Source organism: Bos taurus, chromosome 5 (assembly GCF_002263795.3).
Source record: "Bos taurus isolate L1 Dominette 01449 registration number 42190680 breed Hereford chromosome 5, ARS-UCD2.0, whole genome shotgun sequence".
In the NCBI taxonomy this organism is placed as follows: domain Eukaryota; kingdom Metazoa; phylum Chordata; class Mammalia; order Artiodactyla; family Bovidae; genus Bos; species Bos taurus.
Window position 1 is genome coordinate 116042474 of NC_037332.1, and position 23336 is coordinate 116065809.

Genomic DNA, 23336 nt, shown 5'->3' on the forward strand with positions numbered 1-23336 from the left:
CCTTCCTTCTATTGGTTATTTGTATCCTAGTGATACTGGGAGCTCGTACAACTGGTCACCATGCTGGCCACATCGTGGACCGGGTTCTGTCTGTGAAGTTCTGTGGCTCCCTCTTAACATTGGAGGTGCACAGCTTTGCACGTGACCCACACATAGGGCTGCACTGCTTGTGTGTGTGGTAAGTCATATCCAACTCTTTGCAGCCTCATGGACTGCAACCCACCAGGCTCCTCTGTCCATGGGATTCTTCAGGCAAGCGGACGGTAGAGGGTTGCCGTTTCCTTCATCCAGGAGATCTTCCTGACCCAGGGACTGAACCGGTGTCCCCTTCACCTCCTGTACTGGCAGGCAGATTCTTACCACTGAGCCACCTGGGAAGCCCAAGGCTGCTCTGAGGGTTAGGGTTAGGGTTAGGGCTCGCTTCAGATGCAGGTCACCCTGTCCCGACACTCCCTTTCCCATAGTGGCTCTGATCACCACAGGCTGGAGGGGGGCTTTTGGTCTCCGTTGTGCCACACTTGGGTTGCAGATGACCTTAGACCTTCTGCATTCTGACCTGGGTGCTTTTGCCTCATATTTCTCTTATCTCTTGCGAAAAACTGCAGTAGAGTATTGTGGTCACTTACTCACCTGCCTGTCTGCTAGAATGAGCCCAAACCTGAGGGCAGGCTTCTTACTTACCTCTGTGTCCTCAGGACCGCCTTTAGTCCCTAGCACAGAATGAACCCTTGGTTGTGTTTTTATTACTTCCTTAAATAGTTAATTTCCTGGAGTCAGCATACAGGAAGGACTCTGGTAAGAGAGGTATAAAACATTGTGAGATATGACAGAGGATCGTGATTTCAAGAGGTCAGAAGTGTTTTGGTGTCCTTCATTGCTTGCATCAAGACGTAGACTAACATTCATAGGGAAAGGGACTGCTGAGCGCTTGAGAGGCCGGCATAATGTAGAACTCGGAATAAACCGGTCATCTATATGTACACAGGCTCACATAGGTTCTCCCCGAACACAACTGAGCCTCTGGCCAGCAAGTCTTTGGCTGCACCAAAGACAACAGCCAAATAAGACAAAACAAAACCCACAACACAAAACAGGCCCCCTTCAGACCCCCATGAGTTGTCAGCTTAGTGAAGGGGCCACATGCTGTCTTGACTCAACCATGACTCAGAATCAGCTGTGCTGAGAGAGGATGTCAATTATGCAGCACTATAAACAGAACTGTGTAGCGTGTGGTGACAGGTCCCTTTATTTTTACCTGTGCCATGAGCTGGACTGCCACACAGAGCCACTCGGTAAGGTGTTCTGACTCAGCTTCAAAATACAGATGTGGTCAGTGTGAGCCACCCTGCGCATCCAATTATCCTAAACGGACAAAGCAGACAGGAAGAAGTTTGAGCCAGCAAATCAAAATAAATAAGGTTAGAATGGTGACCCACTGTGCCCTCAGAGGAGAGTTTCTCAGCTCTCTCCATCCTCCCAGTCTTTTGTAGTGGTCCCTGGACCAGAGCGGGTGGCCACTGGACTGTGGGCAAAGATACTCATTCAAAGGCAGAGGAGCCCTGGGGCCCACTGCAGGCTGAGTCAACCTCTGCTGGCCACAAGCCGAGAGCAGTTACAGTAGAGCTAAGAGTGTAGTGGAGCGTGGCGGAGCGCAGACTTTAGCAGGGGCTGCTGCTGTGCACAGTTAACCCGCACCCCCTTACCAGGAACCCTTACTATTGGTCCGTGCTGGGGTGGGTCCGCCCCTAAGCAACCAGTTGTCAGTGAGCGACAGTTAGTGATCCTGGTTCCCTCTCGGCCATTGGTCAGTGCCGCAGTGAGTCCCTCCCACAGCAACCAGCTGTCAGTGAGCGACTGAGTGGTCCTGGTTCCACTGGGGCCCACTGGGGTGCCTTCTCTTAGCCAGGATCAGGACTTCGGAGGATGAAAGTTGTGTCTTGGGACCTTGCCTTTTCTTGTCAGAACAGAGAATAGCGTTCGTTTGGTAGATATACAGGAGCATTGCTACTGACTGTGACCTGACACCAAGAAGCTTGCAACAACTGCCCGTGCCCCTCCTTCACCTTTCCTAGAAAAGGGCTTTGCGGAAAACTTGGGGTTGTTAAGGCGTGAGCCACACATCTTGCGTTGCCCTCAGTAAACCTCTCTCTGCTCCAAACTCTTAGAATTTTGGTATTTCCTGGCCTCTCTGTGCATTGGGAACACAGACTTGCATTTGGTAACAAGGACAGTTTGTAAGTGAGGGATCCACTTATGATGGCCATGGAGGAGTGTGTGTATGTAGTGCTTAGCAAGGTGCTGGGTGGGCATGGCATAAGCACGCTTCAGTACAAGTGGCTGTCATCCTCGCTGAGAATATTATAAAACTATCAAAAGAGATTATATGGTTATGCCGTGATATGATAAGAAAACACAGTAACACAGAGACATCACTTCTCCCTAGGGTGGCCTGTGGTTTCGGTGCCATTCAGAGTAAAATCTCAGCAGGGATTTTGCTAGACATTTACAAGCTAATTTTTTAATTAATATGGGAAACTAGGTTTTCTCTTACTCACTGGTTCCCTTAAGGCTTTGTATAGATCCTTTTGGACTCAACGTTTAAAACCCTTCCCATGTGCAGGGGGCTTTCCTGGTGGCTCAGTCAGTAAAGAATCTGCCTGCAATGTAGGAGATTGTATGCAGTGCAGGAAACCTGGGTTCAATCCCTGGGTCAGGAAGATCCCCTGGAATAGGAAATGGCAACCCATTCCAATATTCTTGCCTGGAGAATCCCATGGACGGAGGAGCCTGGCGGGCTACAGTCCATGGGGTTGCAAGAGTCGGACACGACTTAGTGACTAAACCACCACCATGTCAAAATTCCTTGTGTCTTCAACCTCTCTGGACATTCCTGTCATCTTCTTGATCTAGGTGAAATATGGCTCACTTCTAAAGACAAACCTTTCCCAGAAAGTCCTCCAAGTGGGCTGTTTTCTCCTATATCCTCTGTGTTGCTTAGCTTGAGGATGTGTAGGTGTGAAGGTAGCTGTCATTGCTGCTTTCAGAACTTTTCCCTCCATGATCCCTGCAACTTTCCGTATCATGCCATCAGAGTATGTATAGCTCATAGATAATCTCTTTCTGTTAAAAGTTCGGGTGGTCACTCTGTCATTCCTTGAAGAATCTGACTTTGGGTCACTGTTAACTCTGCGTTACTTCTCCCGTCTCAAGCCTTGGTTATTTTAGTGTTTACTGAGATGATCGTTTCATATTCAAAAGCAGAGACATTACTTTGCCAACAAAAGTCCGTCTAGTCAAGGCTATGGTTTTTCCTGTGGTCATGTATGGATGTGAGAGTTGGACTGTGAAGAAGGCTGAGCGCTGAAGAATTGATGCTTGTGAACTGTGGTGTTGGAGAAGACTCTTGAGAGTCCCTTGGACTGCAAGGAGATCCAACCAGTCCATTCTGAAAGAGTTCAGCCCTGGGTGTTCTTTGGAGGGAATGATGCTGAAGCTGAAACTCCAGTACTTTGGCCACCTCATGCGAAGAGCTGACTCATTGGGAAAGACTCTGATGCTGGGAGGGATTGGGGGCAGGAGGAGAAGGGGACGCCAGAGGATGAGATGGCTGGATGGCATCACTGAGTCGATGGACTTGAGTCTGAGTGAACTCCAGGAGTTTGTGATGGACAGGGAGGCCTGGTGTGCTGCAATTCATGGGGTTGCAAAGAGTCGGACATGACTGAGTGACTGAACTGAACTGAACTGAGATGATCGTTTCATTACCCTGACCTTTTATTTCTTGACTTTGACCACCTCTCCCCTCCCCTGCTTCCCCCATCTAACCAGACGTTGCTGTGTGCTACCTAGGCCTTGTGATTAACCGTGGCTGCATGCCCTCCGCAGTCTGGATTCCAAGAGTCCCATTCTGCCTGCCTGTTCTGTCTTGTCTGTCTCTGGGTCCCCTACTTTACTAAGTCTTACGCTCCCCGCTGGACACGCAGTCTGTTGATCTTACTTCTTCCTATTCTCTGTCCCTTTTAGTCCCTCTGTCCCTTATAGTCACGTATCCCTTAAATCCAGGTTAGACCTATGGATCAGTGATAAAGCATTTCCTTGTATTTATTCTCAGTTCCCTTGCCTCTTCTCCTTTGTTACACTTCGCTGGTAAAACTCTAGCTCTAGTTAAATCCAGCTTGCTGCTGCTTTTCCACTTGCACACAAATAAGTGAACGAGGATGGAGAAGAACGTAACAGCACACTGATCGGGCTGTCTGTAAACTGACGATCACTGACCTTGTGTAGGGATTCCGTGCTCCCTGGCAGTCCTCCATCGCCCGGCCCGTTTGCGCTCCCTCAGCCTCCACTGGTTCTCCTGCTCATTCTGAGCTTCATGCGTTTCCAGGAATTCCCGCTTTCCTCTCCGCACCGCTGCCTCAGTCTGTCCCCATAGCTCGCCTTCCCTCGGGTACTGTGGGTACTGCCCTTCTCCAAATGCCAGCCCCCCTGAGGTCTGCACATATTCCTCTCTTTTGCATACGTTGCTCCAACAATTCTCTTCCCTTCCCCTCTTTCTTAAATCATCCGTTTCACCCTTTCTATTGGATTATTCTCATCAGTTGATAAATCTGCTATGATTTTTCCCATCCTAAGAAGAATCTCTCCCCCATTTCCCTCATTTTTTTCTCCCACTTATATAAACTTCTCTAAGGGTTTTTTATGTTCATCTACTACAGTTTCCCTTTCCTCTCTCTTGAACCCATTCCACATTGCCAGGCCCCTTGGTCTTCACCTGAAATCCTATCTTCTCTGCTGCTTGATGTTGCTCATCACTTCTTTCTCCCTGGAACACCGTCTTCATTTGGCTTCCAGAACCCCATCCCTTCTGCTGCTTCTGTCTTATTGGCTGTTCTTCCTGAGGTCCCGCACTCAGTCCCTCAGAATTCTCCCCACCTACCTGTGCTGTCATGGTGGTTGCCTTCAGTCTTGGGGTTTTGTTAGAGTTGGTGATAGCTCTAACACTTTCTTTAGCTGGACTTTGCTCCTGATGTTCAGACACGTATGTTCATCTGCTTACTCCATATTTCTGCTTGTATTTCTAATAGGCATGTCAGATGTAGCAAATCTCAGACTGAACTCCTGATATTCCCCCTCCCCCAGTATCTTCACAGCAGTCTTCTCCAGTTCAGTCAACAGGAGATAGTCCGTCCATTTATTGCTCAGGCCAGAGTTGGGTCAGAGTTTGGCACCATCCTCAACTCTGCTTTCTCAGATACCCCTCATAATAATTTCTCATCAAATCTCATTGACTCCACCTTCAGAATATGTTCAGAGTCTACCGCTGGCCCCTCCTCTCCCAACCTCGTGGTGGAAGAGTGTCCTAACTGATCTCCATGTATCTTTTCTTTCTTTTGCTGTGATCAGTTCTTTATGGAATAGCAGAGGGATCCTTTAAAAGTGAAAGCAGGTGACGTCATTCCTCTGCTCAGAACCCTCCCTGGCTTCTCATCAGGCAGGTGGTCCTTTCAGTGGCCTGCAGAGCCTGTGTCTAACATACATTCTTAAATCCACATGGAGTTCCTTTTTGCTTAAGGCTCCGGTCCTGGTTTTTCCCCATATGACTGGTAGTTGCTCCAGCGCCTCTTCTGGAACAGCCTGGCCTTCTCCCTGGGCCTCTAGTGCCAGCCCTGCCATCCGCCAGGTTCCTCTGTGCGCACAGTTCTTTCCTGGACGCCCTACTTCCGTGCATCCACCTTCTCTCTGCTTGCTTTCCTTGGCATAATGCACTTGAGAGTCTGTGTTCTGAGGAGAGATGCATTTTGAGTATGGTGAGGACATTGGAGTAGAAGGAGACGGGAGTTTTTGGGGGGATGAGGAGAGGACATTTATTTGAAACCCTTCAGCGCTGGGGTCAGAGCCAAATTTTGATCTGTGGGCCAAAACTGACCCACCACTGGGTTTTTTTTGGTTAATAGTTTTTGAGTTAAGACTAATTTTTACATTTTTAATGGTAGCGGAAAATGAATAGAATTCCATGATACATGAAGATGATGTGAGCTTTAAATCCCAGCGTCCACGGGAAGAGGTTCACTAGAACACAGCTGTATGTGTGTGTGTGGGTGCTGTCTCTGACTGCCCTAACCCTGCAGCAGCGGAGCAGCTGGGACAGAGCTAACAGATCCTCATGGCCTGAACTAGTTACTCTGTGGCCCTTTTCAGGAAAAGTTTGCCAGCCCCGCAGCTCTGTCTCAGGAACAGCTTGAGAGTCCTCGTGACAGAAGAGGGGAAGACAGCGTGTACAGGAGAAGTTGGAGGTCGCCAAAATGAGTTTCAGACTTCGGTGCAGACGTTCTGATAGGAGCTAGGGATGTTTTTATTTTCTGTTTTGGTTCTTCCTAATGCAGTCAGATCAGTAAGAGGTTTATGGTTTTAAATGACAACCAGTGGTTGTTATTTTAATCTCTGAACTTGTGTGTGTTCTGATAGTTTTCCTCAGTGACAGTGGTTAAACTACTCTAAAGCATGTGTGCCAATTTTTAATGAAATCTCAGGTATTAGAAGAGATCTTTTAACAAGGATGAGATTCTTAGTTGTAGTGTTACAGTGACAAGCAGTTAGTTTCCTTTTCAGTAGGAGGTCCCCCTGATGAATTAACTGTAAGGTGTGTGTACAGATAGTATGTTAGGCCGCTCTAGCCTGCTACACATAATCACCGGTAGTTTTCTTTAATTTTACTCAAATGGGACTTGCCAAGATTAAACCTACAGATCTGTTCAGACTTGAAGGAAATGAAATCCTACCGTTTGTATAAATCAGAGGCTGTTTCTGTTCTGTAAAGTAACATTTCATTTCTAAGTTGTCTTCAGGGTATGCATTCCTGTCTAAAAGGAATGTCCATCGGTTGGATTTTAATTGTCCTTCTAAGCACTTTCGGCTTTCTGTGAATGAAGTAGCTAAGCTTTTTAAAGTCTTTGCGAATATTTTGTGTTAGTTTGGTTGAAGCAGAAATGACAGCAATTTTTATTATAAATAACATTTGTAACATACAAACGACTGACTGATTTTCACTAGATATTTCACTTTTGTTAATCATTACACATACTTAGCTATGCTGTCTTGACAGTAAATATGGAATTTGCAGACAGAGTACGTTAGGAGCACTTTGTATCTGTGCTGCCAAATAGCCTCCATTCAAGGCATGGAGAAGGTAGAGAAAGTCAAATGTTTTCCTCCTGGTTACTATTAACGGAGAGCTTTCTTTGTCCTCATCTGGTGAAAGTTGTGTATTAAAATGTGGTGAGTAAGATCTGTAGCTGTTTATTATATGTCTCTGTAGGAAAAGGGTTTTTTCTCCCTCTTTCACCCTTAATAGAGGGATGCAGACATCTAAGAAATAGTGTCTGCTTTCAGGAAATGTAAAATGTAGTTAATCGGGTTACAACGGCTCTCCTTTCCCTCCCCCTTTATGCTTACCCACTGTATCATTTAGTAGGGAAGAAGAAATTAGATGTTTCTTAAATACCAATTATAAGATGTCTACATCTTAAAATATGACCCTGTTTTTCCAGATTTGGGGTCCGGGCTGTGGATTTCTTAATGGATGAGTTGAGCTGGTTCCTGGGTGTTTACCTGGTTCTGGTTGCTGCTGCAAAGTACACTGATAGCCCTGGTCCCGACAAGCCCGGCGCCTGACTGCGGGCTCAGAGCACAGGCTCAGTAGGCGTTTGGGCTCCTTGGCGAGCCTGTGAAGCAGTGAGATGCTGCCCTGAAGATGTGACTAGTCTCGTCTCTGTTTTAAATTTGAACAAATGCAAATTAGTTAGTGCAGGTCTGGGCCCTAGAGGTACGAAAAAATAAGGTCTTCTCTTTTTCTGGGGTCTGTAGTCCAGCTGGGGTGGTGGACCGGATCAGTGAATGTAATCCGATGTGGAGAAGTGTTATTCCATGCTGTGGACTGAATTCCAGGGGAGCGTGTTGTACTCTGAGCAGAGTTCCACCAGGAGCCCCGGGTTTGTTCTTCCAGGCAGAGGCTGGGGTGGGGGGTGGCATGAGGAGGGATTCTGGTGGAGGGTGCACGTGAATAAACCCAGAGGAGGGCCAGTGCTGCTGCCCTCAGGAGTCCACGTGATCACAGTCCCCATTGATTTTCTCTCTGTATCAAAAATGTAAACTTTTGTGTGTGGAATAGAAGCTGCTAAGATTACTCTTGAGGAGCTATTAATAGTTACTTGTGTGTCAGGAGTCTTTTGATTGACTTTAGTTCAGTTAAACATTTTTCTTCTGGCTGAAAGTGTAATAGAGGCATGTGTATGACACACAAAAAGTGTGTGGCGTTGGAAATTGTTTATTCGGGGCAGTTCCTGGACCTACTGAGGGTGCTGTGCTTGGACTGTCAGTTAGGCAGTTTTCCTAAGAACAGTGCTTTTGTTTAGTGTAGTCTGCGATTTGTTGTTGCTCAGTTGCTGAGTTGTGTCCAACTCTGCGACCCCATGGACTGCAGCATGCCAGGCTTCCCTGTTTTTCACTATCTCTCAGAGTTTGCTCAAACTCTTGTCCATTGAGTCGGTGATGCCATCCAACCATCTCATCCTCTGTCTCCCCCTTCTCCTTCCCTCAATCTTTCCCAGCATCAAGGTCTTTTTTTCCAGTAAGTTGGCTCTTTGCATCAGGTGGCCAAAGTATTGGAGCTCCAGCATCAGTCCTTCAATGAATATTCAGCTTGATTTCCTGTAGGATTGACTGGTTTGATCTCCTTGCATTATAGTTTGATTTCAAAGCTTTTGTTGTGCTTGATAGCAGTTTTGAGTAAAATAGATGTTAAAAAGAGTGCCATTCACAGTAGGGAGGTGGTGCCTATGTGAGAGACAGCTTGCGAAGGACTGGCTGAAAGAAACCACACTGGCTTCTTTCTCGCTTCTTAGTCATCATAGTAGGAAAAAAGGCTTTATTGTAGCAGATTATTGAAGTTGTGGAGCTCTACTTCTATTTGATTGGATGATTCAGTAATAAATGTCTTCGAAACTTTATGCAGATGGAGTAGATAGAAGTAATTAGGCATATTCTTTGTTGATCTTGATCACTCTTGGCATCTTCAGAATACTTTAAACCCTTGGGTATTTTCTTTGTGTATTAATAGGGCCTGCTCTATATTTAGTACTGTTGGAGCCCAGAGCACGCCTCCCCAAATAAGCCTTAATGGCATGTTGAGTTTTTTGAATTAAAATTACTCAAGAAAGAGCTGATGCAGGAGGGACCCTCTGATCCCCCTTGTCTGTGTCTGAAAGCAGGCAGTAAATCTCAATGTGAGAGGCACCCTCCCTGACCCCCGAGGCAGAAGGCCGCTGTCCCCAGAGGCGGATTCAGGGCCCCAAGCCTGTGTGAGCAAACCCGGTATCTTCTGGAATTTACCACCGAGTGCAGGCTCTGGTTAGGTTCTTCACTAACTAAGCACGCAAGCCTGCTTCTTTGTTCTCTCAATTCCTCACAAATGTATCCTTGTCTTGTCTAAAAAGTATAGAAGCTGCCTGCTCTGGCCCACTTTCTTGGTCCTGTTTCTAGGAGACCTCCATGCACACAAATTAAAACTTCTGTTTCTCTTGTTACTCTGTCGATTTTATTGTTAGTCCCACCTGGAGTAGTCAAGATGGGTAGAATGGGGAATTTCCTGCCCCTCAGCAGTGCTCTTTAGAGCTGTCTTGATGGAGTTAGTGAATGTTATTGTCTCTGAAAGTGGCTTACATACTTCATTGTTTTATATGGTTTCTGAGGCTGGACTAAGCTACGGCTCTGAACTTTGACCTTTTTAGTTGGTTACTCAGTCACTGAGACCTGAGTTGAAGCTTCATGGTCCTTGTTTAGAGAGGGCTGATGGCAGGGAGAAGGGGGCAAGTTATTTCCTGGGGGAATTTCCAAGTTTAGTTGATTAATTTATACTCTGTCTCTGAAACAAAATTTGAAGTGCTTTTAAAAAAAAATACTTTGTAGCTCATCAGAAATAACCGACTGACAGTCCATGGAAGCTCTCCTTGGTTTGGAGCACAGATCAAGAAGTGGGAACCGTGCTTGTTTTTTTTTCGTGTTTTTTACATTATTGAAATAGGTGCCAACGTTTAGAAATCAGATTTAACATGAAAATCTAGCTCATCTTTTAAAATAGGTGGGTGTGTCCCCTTTCCCCAAGCCTCTGCTAGCCGTAGGCTGGAGCAGAAATGATAGGCCTTAGGCTTCTTGCTTTCCACAGCCCACACCTGGCCCCCCTTGCCACTCAGGGTACTTACTCCACAACTTCAGACACTGAGTAACTCTAAAGAGATTTGCTAAACTTGAACTATAATTTTTGTGTATAAATTTTGTGTAGTCTAACAGTATACAAATTGGGGGAAATGTAATATGATTTGATATCTGTAATATAATCAAGTTACCAAGCCAAAATAAATAAATACAGCTAGATAAAAGGTAAGGGAGGAAGTTGGAGGGGAGGGAAAAGCCAGATAGGAAAAAGAGGGTTAGCACTCAGAAGTCATGCTGAGGGGTTTGTAGTGTTAAATATGGGTGGTGGCTTTGACTCCTTGCTTCTTAAAGGCAAAGACAGGGAAGAGGACATGATGAATAATGTGATTTATTCTGTCCATCCTTAAGGTGAAAAGATGACACTTGGAGCACAAGTATTTATATGGTCCTGCAGCTCCCAGAGTGGGTGTCTCAGTGGCTTGGGGCGCTTCCGTGCGGTGGTTCTGTGGGAATGCACTTCACCCCCGGCTCCCCCCACCTCCGGTGGTCTGGCTTCATCCAGGGGTGAAGTGTTCCCCTTCACTCCACAGTGAGAGTGCAGAGAGAAACCCCACGTGGTCAGAGCTGAGCTGTGAGCATCTCTTCAATTGTCTAACAGCAATCTGTCTTCTACTGTTAAAGCAGATTCTTGTTTCTCTTGGGGATTCATGGAATGAGGAAATTGGCTGGCATTTAGGTTCCGTGTTGCACACAAAAATTCTTCTCTTCATAACTTGGAGATGCTAGCCAGGAGCAGCATGTGGGAGCGTGAGCAGCGTGTGGGAACCGAGGTGCGGGCTGCGCAGGAGGGAACCGCTCTCCCGGGAAGGGCACTCACCCTGGCTTTCTCTCAACTCTCTCTCTCTCTCTCTCCCTCTGCTTCCGTCTCCTTCCCTCCTTCCCACTCCCCAAGCCCCCATCTGTGTGGTTGCACATGCATAAGCTCAGAGACCTGCTGCTGGCTTGCTGTATCTGAGAATGGATAGTGTCTTGCCCCTCAGGCAATCCTTCACGAGTTTTCTTTCTCATAATTTTACTTTAGATACAGATACTGGTTGACAGAGGACATGGTTATACCCTCTGTCCAGAACAGGAGATGCAGAGCTTCTGTTTTGAGAGCAAATCTGTAACCCTCATACTCAACAAAAGAATGCGAAATGCAGTACTTGGGTGCAGTCTCAAAACCGACAGAGCTGACCGTACACAGTCACTGTAAACGGGATGTGGGCTGTCGTGGGGATGGAAGTCCGCTTCGGTGGGGATTGTGGCTCCAAGGGTTGTGAGCTTAGTGACCAGGGCAGGTTACTCAGACTCCTTGCTCTGTTCAGTTATCTTTAAAATGGCTAGGACAGTGTTAGCTTCATGAGGTGAAAACGAAGCTTCAGTGAGATAATACAGGGAACGGTTGATGGGTTGCTTAGTCTCTGTAGCTCTTTTGTGTCATAAATCAAGGAGCTGAAGCAGATAGGCCTGACCTACCTCCCCACAAAATTAAGTTATCGATACACGCACTGTTCTGAAAAGGACGTTTGGAAATTAGTCTTTTTTTTTTTTTTTTTTAACTGATGTGCAACTATTGTATCATTTTTCAGAGATACAGCACCCAGAACTATCTTCCAGAGAGTCCTGGATATCTTAAAGAAATCTTCTCATGCTGTTGAGCTGGCCTGCAGAGATCCATCTCAAGTGGAGCATCTGGCTTCCAGTCTGCAGCTGATAACGGAATGCTTCCGGTGTCTCCGGAATGCCTGTATCGAGTGTTCTGTGAACCAGAATTCAATCAGGTACTGTTCTTTCTAGTTACCTTCATGCCTCTGATTATATGGGCTTCCCAGCTGGCACCAGTAGTAAAGAGCCTGCCTGCCAATGCAGGAGATACAAGAGATGCAAGAGATGTGGGTTCAATCCCTGGGTCAGGAAGATCCCCTGGAGGAGGGCCTGGCACTCCACTCCAGTATTCTTGCCTGGAGAATCCCATGGACAGAGGAGCCTGGTGGGCTACAGTCCATGGGATTACAAAGAGTCAGTCATGACTGAAGCTACCTAGCACGCATGCATGCTTTGATTGTATTTCTTTGTGTCTGCGTGCTGGTTCTGCTGTATTGGCTTGTCCAGTAGAAATGATTTTGGCATCACAGCTGCCTGTTTTTATTCAGACTCTCTCCGCGTCTCGGGGACAAGTGCTCTCTGTAGGACTTGCCGTGGGAAACTCTTAGATGAGTATGTAAAGGGACAGCACGTTTAACATTAAGGTTGCTTCCGTTTCTTACGTGCGTTTATAAGTTTAGAGGTATTTGGTTTTCTACATAAAAGTGATTTGAACTTATCTTTGATCCTTTGATTCTGCCTGCCTAAAGGCATATGCAGTTCTAGACTTCACTTATTAGTTGTTAATATTTTAATTAGTTTTCGTGTTTTAATTAGTTGCTCTTGACTTTACTTTGAACCGGGAGCTCATTGTGAATTTCTGAGATGAAATTCACATTGTGAATTTCTCAGCTTTCCTTAAGATCCAGTAAACTTGCCAGCTTTACTTCCACTTAACTTACAATGTACAACTAAAATGTAATTACAGAGATGAGCGAGAAAATTGCCCTGCGCTGTTCTTGTTCTTTTACACGTTACGCTCTGCTCCCAGAACTGAGCACCTTTCCTCTTTGGTTTTATGGAATCTACTTTTTATTAAAAGTTTTACTTGAGGGGAAGTCAGAAGCCATAGAGCATGCTCATCTTTATTTCCTGGACTCGAGTGTAGACAGAGCCCAGGGGCCTTGCTGTCAACTGCCAGGATGAGTGAAGTTAAGCTGGTGCAGAAGCCAGTAGAGGGATTCCCTTCACTGCCTGGACCGTCTTACACCTGAGGCTTGGATATGATTAATGAGATTCTTTAGATCAAAGGAGAGGGCAGGGGGGAAGGCGAGGATTTAACTTCAGCACAGAATTGAACATGGCACCCTGTGCAGGTAAATGGATAGACACAGTACTAACCTTGGTGGTGATAGTTAACACTGAGGAAGTGTAACTGGCTATAGCCAGATGCAGCAGGCCAGAACTGAGTGTACTTTGTCACTTCCCTGTAAGTGGAGGCCTGTAGTGTGACAGGAGAGGGAAGGAGAGCCCTGGATGGAAATTCTAACCATCTGGGGCGTCAGCTCCTGGAAGAACCATTCATTTCCTCTAGTCAGAAGTACAAGAGAGAGTCCAGTCAACCTCAGCTAAAGCTGATGTTGCCAAGCCTGTCAAGGTTCAGATCTCAAGCAAAATGTATTTTTCTGATGTTTTAAGTTATTAAAGAGTTAATTAAAAAGTAGGATGCTCTTAGGGGCTAGGTCTTTGTATATCCTTTGTCTGAAAATTGCACTTTGTGTGGACAGGAATTATGTTTTGCCAAGGCTGAATGAAACACGGGATTTAATACAGCAGAGCGAACAATCTGAGTCATATGAAATTTCAGGAAGTACTCAGAGAAGACTGTTAAAAGCAGTTAGCCCTGCCTGTAAATATGACCCCTATTGCTGGGGTTGCTGTGCTGTTACTGCAGAGAGCCAGATGAATAGTTCAGGCTCTGTGGTCTCTGTCAGAATGGCTTGGTTCTCCCATTGTAGTGTGAAAGCAGCCATGCGTTGTACGTGAACAAACGCATATGCTGTGTTCCAGTAAAACCTCATTTGTGAGCCTCGAAATTTGAGTTTCATAGAATTCGCATGTCATGAAGTTGCATTTATCTCCTCCCCGAATCTGGCCGATAGAAGCAGGCAGTGCGCCCAGTCACCCGACTGCTGTTTGTATGTGTAAAGGCAAGGGCAGAGAGGGGAGCGGTGTCTTCTCTTCCAAGGCCCCGTATTCGAATAGAGGAAAGGGGCAGTGCTGTCTGCCCACCTGGGCTTGGGGAGGGGAGAGAGGGTCCTAGCCTTTGCACGCCCACCCCGACCCTCTGCCCACCTGGGCTCGGGGAGGGGAGAGAGGGTCCTAGCCTTTGCACGCCCACCCTGACCCTTGTCTTTAGCAGTGAACGTCTTGGCCTAATTCTGATTCGTGTTGAGAAGAAGTGAAGAATGTAGGGAGCTATATGAGTTTCTTTTGCTGTTGTAACAAATTACTGCAAATATAGTAACTTAAACCAACAGAAATTTATTATCTGACAGTTCTAGCGTTCAGAAGTCCAAAATCCATTTTTCCGACCTAAAGTTAAAGTGTCAGCAGAGCTGGCTCCTTCTGAGTCTCTAGCAGAGAATCCATTCTCTTGCTTATCTGTTAGTAGCTTCTAGAGTCTGCCTGCTTTCCTTACTTCATGGCTCTGTCTTCCCATCTTCAAAGCAACACTGTAACATCTTCCAGTCTTTCCGACTCTGACCACCTGGTGTCCCTCTGATAAGGACCATTATAGTTACATGAGGCCCACCTAGTAATTCAAGATAATCTTCCCATCTTCAAATCGTTAATCATACCTAGAAAGGTCTCTTGTATTTTCTGACCAGTTCTTATTCTCTGACACCAGCTGGGAGTCCAACAATTCAAATCCAGTCTGACCCTAACTACCTCACATCAGTGGTGTCAGGTCCCATAACTTCGGGACTCAATCTCACAGGACTGTCCCACTTGATGCGAGGTGCAAATGGGGTCCCCAGGTACATTTTTGCCCAGCCGACTGCAAACTCAGGGCTTCCCAGGGTGCCCCTCAAGTTTGATAATTCAGTAGACTGACTCAGGGAAGCACTTTACATTCTGTTGCAAGCGTCCTGTAAAGGGACAGTCACATGGAAGGGATGCGCAGGCGGGGCGGGCACAGAACTTGTAGACCTTTTTTAGGCCTGCCGTCTTCTGGACACTTTGGTGTGTTCATCAGCCCATTTGAAACCTTTCCAAACTCATTGTTTAGGATTATTCGTGACAGTTCTGTCACATAGGCACGACTGATTGGATCATTGGCCAATGGTAATTGAACTCAGTCTCCAGCTGTCTTCCCTTCCTCTGAAATGGAGGTTGAGGTTGAAAGTGTCAGCTGTCTGATCTGATCTTATGGTTGGTTCCTGTGGCAGCAGCTCCCTCCTGAAGCCGTCTACAGGCCCAGTGATAGTCATCTAATATATTAGCATAAACTGAGGAGGGGGCTTGTTAGGATTAACGAGAGCCCTTCCTGTCACACAGGGACTTCAAGGATATCAGGAGCTCTGTGCCAGAAACCTGGGGACAAAGATTAAATATATATTTATTATAGCACACCTCTTTTGCCATGTGAGGTAACATAAACTAAAGTTTCAAGTTTAGTATGTGGACGTTTTTCAGTGACCATTATTTCACCTAGCACAGTCTACCCTTTGGCCCCTAAAGATTCATGTCCATACTATGTGCAAAATACCTTCATCTCATCTTGAGATCCCTCAAATTCTTCAACTGTTACAGCACCAACTCAGGTGCAAAATCTTATCTAAGTCTCATTAGTGTCCCAAGTCTTACCGTCTGAATTACATACGGTTGAGATTCTGGGTGTGATTCACTCCGGGGCAGGATTCCTTTTTATCTTTGAGCTCGTGGAACTGGACAGCAGGCTGTCTGCTCCCAAAATACAGTGGAGGGACAGGCATAGGGTAGCAGTTTTAGACATTATCCTCTAAAAAAGGAGAAAATTGAGGGAAGAGAGGAGTCATTGGTCCCAAGCAATTTCAAAATCCACTTGGGCAAACTCAGGTTTTGAGGCTTGGGAATAATCCTCTGTGGCTTGAGGCTCTGCCCACAGAGTCATCTTTCCTTTTTCTTGAAGGGTAACACATATTTTCACCCGAATAGTTTTATCAGTCTTCTTTCATTCTTTCTCTGTGCATTTCATCCACGTCGGCAGGGTTTCTACTGGTGTGACATTCTTAAAAACCTTGTGGGCCTCAAGTGCACGTCATGGGGATTTATGCACCAGTGGGCAGTAGAGAGTGTGCTGTCGAGCTTTCTCAGATGACCCATCTCTGTTCCTGATTTCTGCTGAGATGACCGAGGGGGATGCGGAACATGCCTGATCTCCTTAAAGAGCTCTCTGGGTGATGGAACACTCACCTTGGAGTTCTTCCAAGTCATTAGCAAAAGGTTGTCCAGCCACACCCTCAGCTTTCTCTCCAGAGCACACTTTCCTAACAGTGAACGTTCTAGTTTTCAGCGTCTTTTGCTATCTGGATGGACAAGTTCAGTTCAGTCACTCAGTTGTGTCCGACTCTTTGCGACCCCATGAATAGCAGCACGCCTGGCCTCCCTGTCCATCACCAACTCCCGGAGTTCACCCAAACTCATGTCCATCGAGTCGGTGATGCCATCCAGCCATCTCATCCTCTATCATCCCCTTCTCCTCTTTCCCCCAATCCCTCCCAGCATCAGAGTCTTTTCCAATAAGTCAACTCTTCGCATGAGGTGGCCAAAGTACTGGAGTTTGAGCTAAGCATCATTGCTTCCAAAGAACACCCAGGGCTGATCTCCTTTAGAATGGACTGGTTGGATCTCCTTGCAGTCCAAGGGACTCTCAAGAGTCTTCTCCAACACCACAGTTCAAAAGCATCAATTCTGGATGGATCAAGAGTTTCCCAAATTATACCTGGCTCCCTCTTAGTCTGCTTTATCTCTCTTTGCATTTTTACCATGTGCAGCAAGAGGGAATCAGGCCACACCGTCAGTATGTCTCTTGAAAATCAGCTCAGCTAAATACCAGTTCCATCTTTTGCTAAGATTCTGCCACGGCAGGAAAAGGACTGCCTTTCTTCCAGTTTCCATGCCCATGTCCTTCACTTCCTTCTGGGGTCTCACCAACGGTGCCTTCAGTGTCCACGTTTCTACCAGTGATTTGTTCAAGGCGTCTTGGCTTTTCGTGTCATGCTTCTCAAAAGTCTTCCAGCCTCTGCTTGTCACAGAAGTCCAAAACCATATTTTTTTTTTATTATTATTTTTTTTTTTTTATTTTTTATCTGTGTATTTTTTATCTGTTACAGCAGCACCCCGTTTCTGCTGCCCAAGTCAGTGTCTTGTTGCTACTGTGACAAATTACTAAAGCTTAGTGGTTTAACACAACGTAGATCTATTATCTCACAGTTGTGGGGCTCAGAAGTCTACAGTGGGTCAGCATGGCTGAGTCCCTTCTGGAGGCTCTAGAAGAGAGTCTTTTCCTGGCCTTTTTGAGCTTCTAGAGGCTCCTGCATTTCTTGGCTCATGGCTACCTTCTCTGACTCTTATAAGACCCGTGTGATATACTGGGGCCACGTGGTTAATCTGGGATAGTCTTTTCGTCTCAAGGTCCTTAATTTACTCACGACTGCAGAAGTCTCCTTTGCCACGTGAAGTGACACATGGACAGGTTTAGGAGATGAAGATGTGGGTACCTTGGAGGGCCATAAATCTGCCCACCGTAGGAACTGTTAGCCAGTGGTCTCTGCAGTCTTGGGATCATCATTCAAAGTGCAGGTTTAAGAACAGGAATGTGTCTGACTTTGTCTTTTTTGAACACCTTATGCAGGAACTTGGGTACAATTGGCGTTGCTGTTGACTTGATTCTTCTTTTTCGTGAACTACGAGTGGAACAGGACTCCCTGTTGACAGGTAACTGACAGTGTGAATTGTGGATTATTTATATCTTTGACAAGGATTTAAATACCACTGCTTTGAGTATTATATCGTTCATTAGAGCAAATGTTCTGTATATTGTGAAACAGAAACTTCATCAGTGATATTGAAGAGTGATCATAGAAGAGAGTTGTAGTAACTTCCTTTCCTCTGTTGTAGGCTGTGTCCGTCCCTCCTGCAGTCATTGGGAGTCCTTGCCTTGGTGCACTTCTGCATGTGACTGCCTGTGGAGACAGGGCCTTTACACAGAGGATTAAGATGAAGTGTGGTCTCAGGGGTGGGCCCTAATCTGGCGAGACTGGGGTCCTTACAGGAAGGGGAGATTAAGACACAGACAGGCGCAGGGGACTGAGCTCGTGAGAACACAGAAGATGACCATCTGCAAACCGAGGAGAGAGGACTCAGGAAACCAGGCCTGCCAACTGGAAGAAAACAAATTCTTGTTCAAGCCCCTCAGTCCGTGGTGCTTTGTGAAGGCAGCCCTAGCAGAGGGAGTGTCTTTTAACACGTGTGGTGTGTCAAGCCCTCTCCTGGGTGTTGGGTGTGATCTGAACAGTGACCATAGCATACAGACATGTCTGTCTTCAGGGTGCTTATGTTCCAGTGAGGGCAGCCTTGCATTACATATATTAAATAAGTCAGATGTATAGCACGACAGAGAAGGAAGTTAGCTCTGATTGTTAATAGCTGCTGATGTGGGATTAAGAGGAAACCATGCTCCTTAATATGAAGACAGGAACTCCTTCCAGGCTTTGGGAGGTTTTTGGTTGTTGGGCTACTTGCATCAGCACAACTCCTTTGGACAGGGGTTATTATCATAACATTATATTTTAAAAAACAGAATTTTAACAGATGGTCTCTTTACCCTAAGAATTGAAATACTTGTTGGTAAACCTGTTATTTAATAAGAACGTTTCAAATGTATTAAATATCCAGTTTATAAAATGTACTAGATTGGAGGTGAAGAAAATTCTTTTTTAGTAATAATTCAATGAGTCATTATTTTTAAATGAGAAATCTCCAGCTGTATTTAAAATATGATTTGATTTATAAGTTAATTTATACACAGTTCTTAATGCCTATGCTTACATAAAGTGAAGTGTACTTCTGTGTGTGTTAGTGGGACGCTGCTGTGGGAAGGTGGAGAGAGGATTTGAGCTGATCATTTTTCTGCACAGGCCTGGAAACCGAGGCCCATGGGAGACAGGCTAAGTGAGCTGCTGGAGGTGCTGCCTGGCTTGGCATAATTCTCATCCTCCTGTGATGTCTTAGTATTTTCATTTAAGACGCATTTGTTAAGATTCCCGCATCATTCTGTTTGATTTAGAATTCTTCCTCTGGGATGTTGTAACTATTTACTTATTTGTTTTTGATTTTTAAAGTTTTTTGGGGAGTGGCCTACACCACATGGCATGTGGGACCTTAGTTCCCTGACCAGGGATCAGACTGGCACCCCCGCATTGGAAGCTTGGGGTCTTGCCTTAACCCCTGGGCCACCAGGAAAGGCCCGGTAATTATTTTTTGAACTAATTAAATCATGCAGGAATTTGTACACAAAGTGTTTGCTCTAAGTTTTTTGAAACAGCAGTAATTTCTTGAGTATTCTCAATTTGGTAGGGTGTAGGATTAGGTTGTAACGTGTTTTAAAATGTTATGTATTTAAAGGTATTTTCATAGCTCCATTTTATGATAAAGCAAAAGCCTCAGAGCTCAAATTAGAGGATTAAAGATCAGCAATAAAATACAGATTTCACTCCCTTGCCTGGAAAGGCAGTTATTTTTGAAGTCGGACTGTGGTGTGGTAATTCAGACAGGGAGTTCAGAATGTACTACGTTTTGTAATTGCTGTGAAGTATGATGTGGTGGGTAGTATGTCCCTGACAGAGCTGAGGAACTCGGGTGGGCAGGAGATGGCTTCTCTCATAATGATGGATTCCTAAATAAGATGCCCGGAGGAAGCTGCACACACGCTGTGATTAAATAACTATTAGTGAGGAGCCGGCCTCCTCCACGGTGCTAGGATCCCGTCCCCACTCGCCCACTCAGAGGTCAGCTCTCCTCCCAGCGCTTTCTGCCCTCCGCTCCACTGTCTGTCCACATGTAATAGGATGTGCTCTCCTGTTCTCCACGGTCCCTCAGTGGCTGCGGAAGATCGGTTACTTGGTGTTTACAGTATAGGATAAAAGATTATTCTGTTCCTTCTTCTCAGGATCAGTTTTCTGTTCCCTGAAGCAGATAGATGATCTAACAGAAAAATCTGAGGAGCCAATTTCCAAAACTGTTAATGAACTAGTTTGTCATTGATGAATAAGTTAGTCATTTGGTTGGTGGCTTGGCTGTTCGTTGATATTTACCAGTCAGAGAGAGTCCATCTTTATAGACCTGTTTTACGTACGGCGCATTGAGAGTTGTTCACAGTCCGGGTAGTTGCAGTTGTATCAGTAATTAATGCGTTTCTTGCTGCTGGGACATTCCCGTAATGTAATTCACCACCTGAAAGTGAACAGTTGGGTAGCATTTGGTGCATTGACAGTGTGGTACAGCCACCGCCTCTGTCTGACTGAGAGGTTCTCATCCCCTGAGAGCTTGCTTCCCACTCCCCGCTCCTGGCCACCACCATTCTGCATTTCGTCGCTCTGGGTTTGCCAAGTCTGGATTTTTCGTATAAATGGAATCATAGAATTATGTGACCTTTCTTGTCTGGCTTTTTTCACTTAGCATAATGTTTTTTGAGGTTCATCCACATTGAGCGTGTGTCAGTGCTTCGTTTATTTTTATGACTGAGTGATATTCCGTTGGATGCACAGACCACATTTTTGTCCATCTGTTCATTCATTGTTTCCATGGTTTGACTCTTGGGCCACTCTGGCTATTTAGAATAACGCTGCCACGAACATGCGTGTACGTGTGTTTATCTGAGTGCCTGTTTTTTTTCAGTTCTTTTGAGTATATACCTAGGAGTGGAATTGGTACATCAATTTTATATTTAATTTTTTAAGAAACTGCCAAACTTTTCCTTTTATATTTTCACCAGCAGGGTTCCAGTTTCTCCACATCCTTGCTGACGTTTGTTTCCTTTCTCTGGATTATAGTCACCCTCGTGGGTGTGAAGTGGCATCTCACTGTGGTTTTGATGTGCGTTTCCCTAATGACTAACAGTGTTGGACATCTTCTCATGCGCTTTTTGGTTATTTATAAATCTTTGGGGAACTGTCTATTCAAATTCTTTGCCCAGTTTTTAATTGGGCTGTTAAATTTCGTTGTCAGGTTGTGAGAGCTATTTGTTTATTGTGGATACTAGGAGTTACGTTGAATCTGTAGACCCACTTGGGGAGAACTGCCACCTTAACGATAGTGTTCTGGCCCATGAGTGTGGGACATCTCTTGCGTTTGTTTAGTTCTCCTTTAGTTTTTCAGTTGTGTCAATTTCAAGTAGATAACTTGTGTTTATTAGTGGAGTTGGAAGGATATTACTGAGGCAGGGAGGGGAATGGAAGTGATGTTTCTCATGCCTTCTTGAAAGAGGCAGCCAGTGAAGTTAATGAGTCTTATTTGGATTCAAGAACGAAACTTTGGTGCCACGATGAAACTTAAACACATTTTGTAGTGCGTAAGTTCAAACCTAATAAAATCTTTTTTTAAAAAGTATTCTAGCTCCTAATGCAGTGCCTGTACTCTCTTTTGATTCTTTTTCTGTGAGAACCTTATTCTTCATAGATTTTTAGCTGGATATTGGTGCCAGAGTTTTGTTACCGCTCTTGAGGTAAGAACTATAATTACGTTGTCAAAATAATATTTAGAGTATTATTTTCAGAGAATAATTGCAGTGGTGTGACGAATATCTTATGCTCATCAAATTTTATGTAAACACAGGCATGAGTTATTTTAATTGAGTTATTGGTGTTGTTTTTGGCCTTTGTTCTTCCCTAATCTATAAAAATAATGTTGGGCTTTTTGAGGGGCTTTGTAACATTTGCAATATTTACATAAAGATCAGTTGATAAGCTGTTTGGTAAAAGTAAACTGTCATTTGTACTTGCCTTGAGTTTTCTTTTCTTGTTTCTAGCATGTCTTTAAACCTTTTCCTTCCCAGAATTGTGTTCTGATTCAGAGAGCTAATTTTTAGTTGCCTCATGAGTTGTTGGGTTCGTTGGCTTTCAGACTAACTTATATTGTTGGCTCTTCTTGTGTGTGTTAAAATTTTACAAGGATTTCAGTGTTAATATTCTGAAATATTCAGAAGAAATATTAATGTCATTTTAAACTATGACAAGATTAAAATGATTTTTTTATTATGAACATTTTATAAAATTTTATTATAGAGTAATTTTTTAAATAAATAAATTTTTACAAGGCCTTAATATGCATCTCTGGAGTTATCATCAAAACAATTTTTCATCTGATTCCAAAGAGGATTAGGCAAAAAAAAACCCCAGAGAAACGGGACTTATTCCCTGGCTCATCCCTCTGTCCAGTAATTTCTCCTTATTTAATTTCTATAAGAATTTATCTTTTTGTCCAAGTCTGACACATAATGTATGCCAGCACCCTTTTTCCCTCCCATGGCCGGTCATTAGTCAGTCAGGCACTCTTCTTGGCGGACTTAGAGAGTAATTTTTAAAAGCCCAAAAAAATGAGAAGAAAAATAACCGTCGTCATCTGTGCAGGCTGCGTTAGACGCTGCTTTTCAGTCATCTTAGTGTCTGTGAGTAGGGTGTGAACGTGTGCTTGCAGTCTTGCGTCCTGCTTTATTTTAGATTAAATGTTAACTTAATTCAGTTTTGAGGGTCTTGCTTCAGCATTTTGTTTGCATAGTTTTTTTTTATCTCAGTGTTTTGCTTTTTGCCCACAGTTTCGCAACTCTGCTTTGAGCGGCCAAAGTCGCGTTACTCTGAATAAGTGACTAGCACGGACCGCTCACACGCCTCGGCCTTCTCCATCTTCACAGCTGCTCTGCCTCTGAGGTGCTAGAGCAGCAGCGACGGGCTTTGAAGGGAGGCCTGGGTTTCGGGAGCCTGAGGACAGAGCCCCGCATGCCCAGCAGAGCAGGGGTCTAGGAGGGTGGAAGCCTGCAAGTCCTCTGCCCTTGAAAATGTCCCCTGGTTGCTGCCTGGCGGGATTTCCATTAAGGGAGCAGGGCCTTGGTTTCATCCCAGCTTCTCCTGTGGCTCCTTACCGACGAGCTGGTCGCCGTCCCTGGGAGGAGCTGCAGCTTGTTCTCACCCGTCCTGCTCCTGCCACTTGTGCGCTTGGTGGCCCGGGCTGGTGACCCGCTCTTCCGAGCTCTGGTGACTGTGTACAGGGGGATGCTGTCGCCCCCGAGGCTATGGAGGTGTTGTGGGGTTCAGTGGGATGATGCAGACAGAACGCAGGCGTCCGCTCTTAGGAAACAGCGCGTGCCTCTTGGCACTGTCGCCTCTGGCCTCCCGCCTCGGCTCTGGAGGCTGTGTTCATGCCTGTGCTCCTTCCTCAGGAGTGTCCCGCTCTGTTTTCAC

The 23336-nt window shown here is 45.3% G+C and overlaps 1 protein-coding gene across 1 annotated transcript in view; it reads left to right on the forward strand.

The window, feature by feature from the left end:
- Window positions 1-23336, forward strand: part of ATXN10 (ataxin 10) — a 140689-nt gene that overhangs the window by 13767 nt on the left and 103586 nt on the right. Inside the window, 2 exon segments of the mRNA NM_001077051.2 lie at window positions 11841-12032; window positions 17735-17817. Coding sequence (NP_001070519.1) covers window positions 11841-12032; window positions 17735-17817 — 275 coding nt within the window.